The sequence below is a fragment of the Raphanus sativus genome, unplaced genomic scaffold (genome assembly GCF_000801105.2).
Source record: "Raphanus sativus cultivar WK10039 unplaced genomic scaffold, ASM80110v3 Scaffold4435, whole genome shotgun sequence".
In the NCBI taxonomy this organism is placed as follows: domain Eukaryota; kingdom Viridiplantae; phylum Streptophyta; class Magnoliopsida; order Brassicales; family Brassicaceae; genus Raphanus; species Raphanus sativus.
Window position 1 is genome coordinate 1 of NW_026619737.1, and position 1,437 is coordinate 1,437.

At 37.0% G+C, this 1,437-nt stretch overlaps 1 protein-coding gene across 1 annotated transcript; it reads right to left on the minus strand.

Moving 5' to 3' along the window:
* Nucleotides 1–5: 5 nt before the first annotated feature.
* Nucleotides 6–1,026, minus strand: LOC130507380 (dof zinc finger protein DOF1.1-like; the record flags this gene model as incomplete). Its single annotated transcript, XM_057002097.1, has 2 exons — nt 637–1,026; nt 6–365 (listed from the first exon to the last, which is right to left on the minus strand). Coding segments are annotated over exons 1-2 (387 nt in total), but the record flags the coding sequence as incomplete, so codon positions are not given.
* Nucleotides 1,027–1,437: the final 411 nt, after the last annotated feature.

A 1,437-nucleotide genomic window follows, 5' to 3' on the forward strand; every position in this document is an offset into this window, starting at 1 on the left:
CAGCCTCCACCCACGGGGACGTTCCTCAGGGCCCCTCCACGTGTCCAGTAGCGGCGGCATGCCTTGCAGAAGTAGCGAGGCTGAGTGAGGTTGTAGTTGTTGTAGTAACAGAACTTGGTGTTGATGGAGTCGCATCGAGGACACTTTAGGGCTCCCTCAGGTGGAGGAGCTTTGGCCTGCCTCGCTCTCTCAGCCATGGATCCACCAAGCCTCGCTGGAAGACCACTGGCGGTAGCAGCAGCATAGTGGTGGTTAGGGTTAGGGTTTGGTAGGCAAGGTGGAAGTTGGTGAGAAAGTAGTCCGTGGTCGCTCACTAAGCTTCCATTCTCGTGAAGCTGATGCTGATGATTGTTTGGATTCGTAGGCTGAAAAAAGAAAAAAAAATTCAAGGAAATGAAATTGAAAATAAAAGAAAGAACCAAGAATACTCAATTCGACACTGGTATCATTTGTATTTGTAAAGCAAGAAATACCATATTTATAGATGTTGAATTTTAAAGAAAGCGGGTTATATAAAAGAAGATGGGAATAGGAATAATCTTTTGGAAATGAATCAAAATTATTACTAAAACGAATCAAAATATCAATGAAGAATTAAGAGAGAACATTAGTAATGGAAGATCAAAGAAGTGAAACCTGTGACCAATTGGATGAGAAAACCATTGTTCTTCTATACCCTTTATTAATTCTTCCTTCTTTAATAAAGTTTGATGGATCTTTAGGGGAAACTTGGTGGGGAATCAAAAAAAAAATTAAAAGGGCAAGACGAAAGAGAGAAAACCAGACGATCAAAGAGAAACGTGAAGAGAGCACAGAATCAAAGAGGATAGTGAGAAGAGAGAAGGAGAACAAAGACAAAATAAAGAGAAAGAAAATGCTTTTTTAACGAGAAAAAGAAAAGGAGTTTCGGTCCTTTTTATGATTCTATACATTTGTATAATTCCCATGCTCATATCATATCTTGTGTATACGCGTCTATAATCAGCTGTGTAATTTTTATATGTAATTCAACTTTTTAGGGTTTGGGTGGGGACATTTCTTCGCCTATAAGGCTCCTCTCCCAGACGTCTCTAGAGTCTTACATAAATATAATTATAGGGGAGAAATATTTTGAAACTATACCAAAAAGGTTGCATGAAAAGATTATCCAACTATTTTCTCCTCGGTGAAGATAAATCGAATTAGACATGCTAAAACCTAGTAATTTGAGCTTTTAAATTAAATTTTTTTTTTTGAGCTTTTAAATAGTGAAGCCAAATTATAGAGTATTACTTGGAAAACTAATTCAATTTTGGATACTAGTGAAGGCATAAATTTTCTCAGAGGAGGCATTGTTGAAATGATTTTTATCGAATCATCTATCAAAGGTTCAAGAAGAATCCCAAAAAGCACGCCTTTTAAAAAAAATCCCAATTTTTTTGCTTCTTTTCAAGTAAA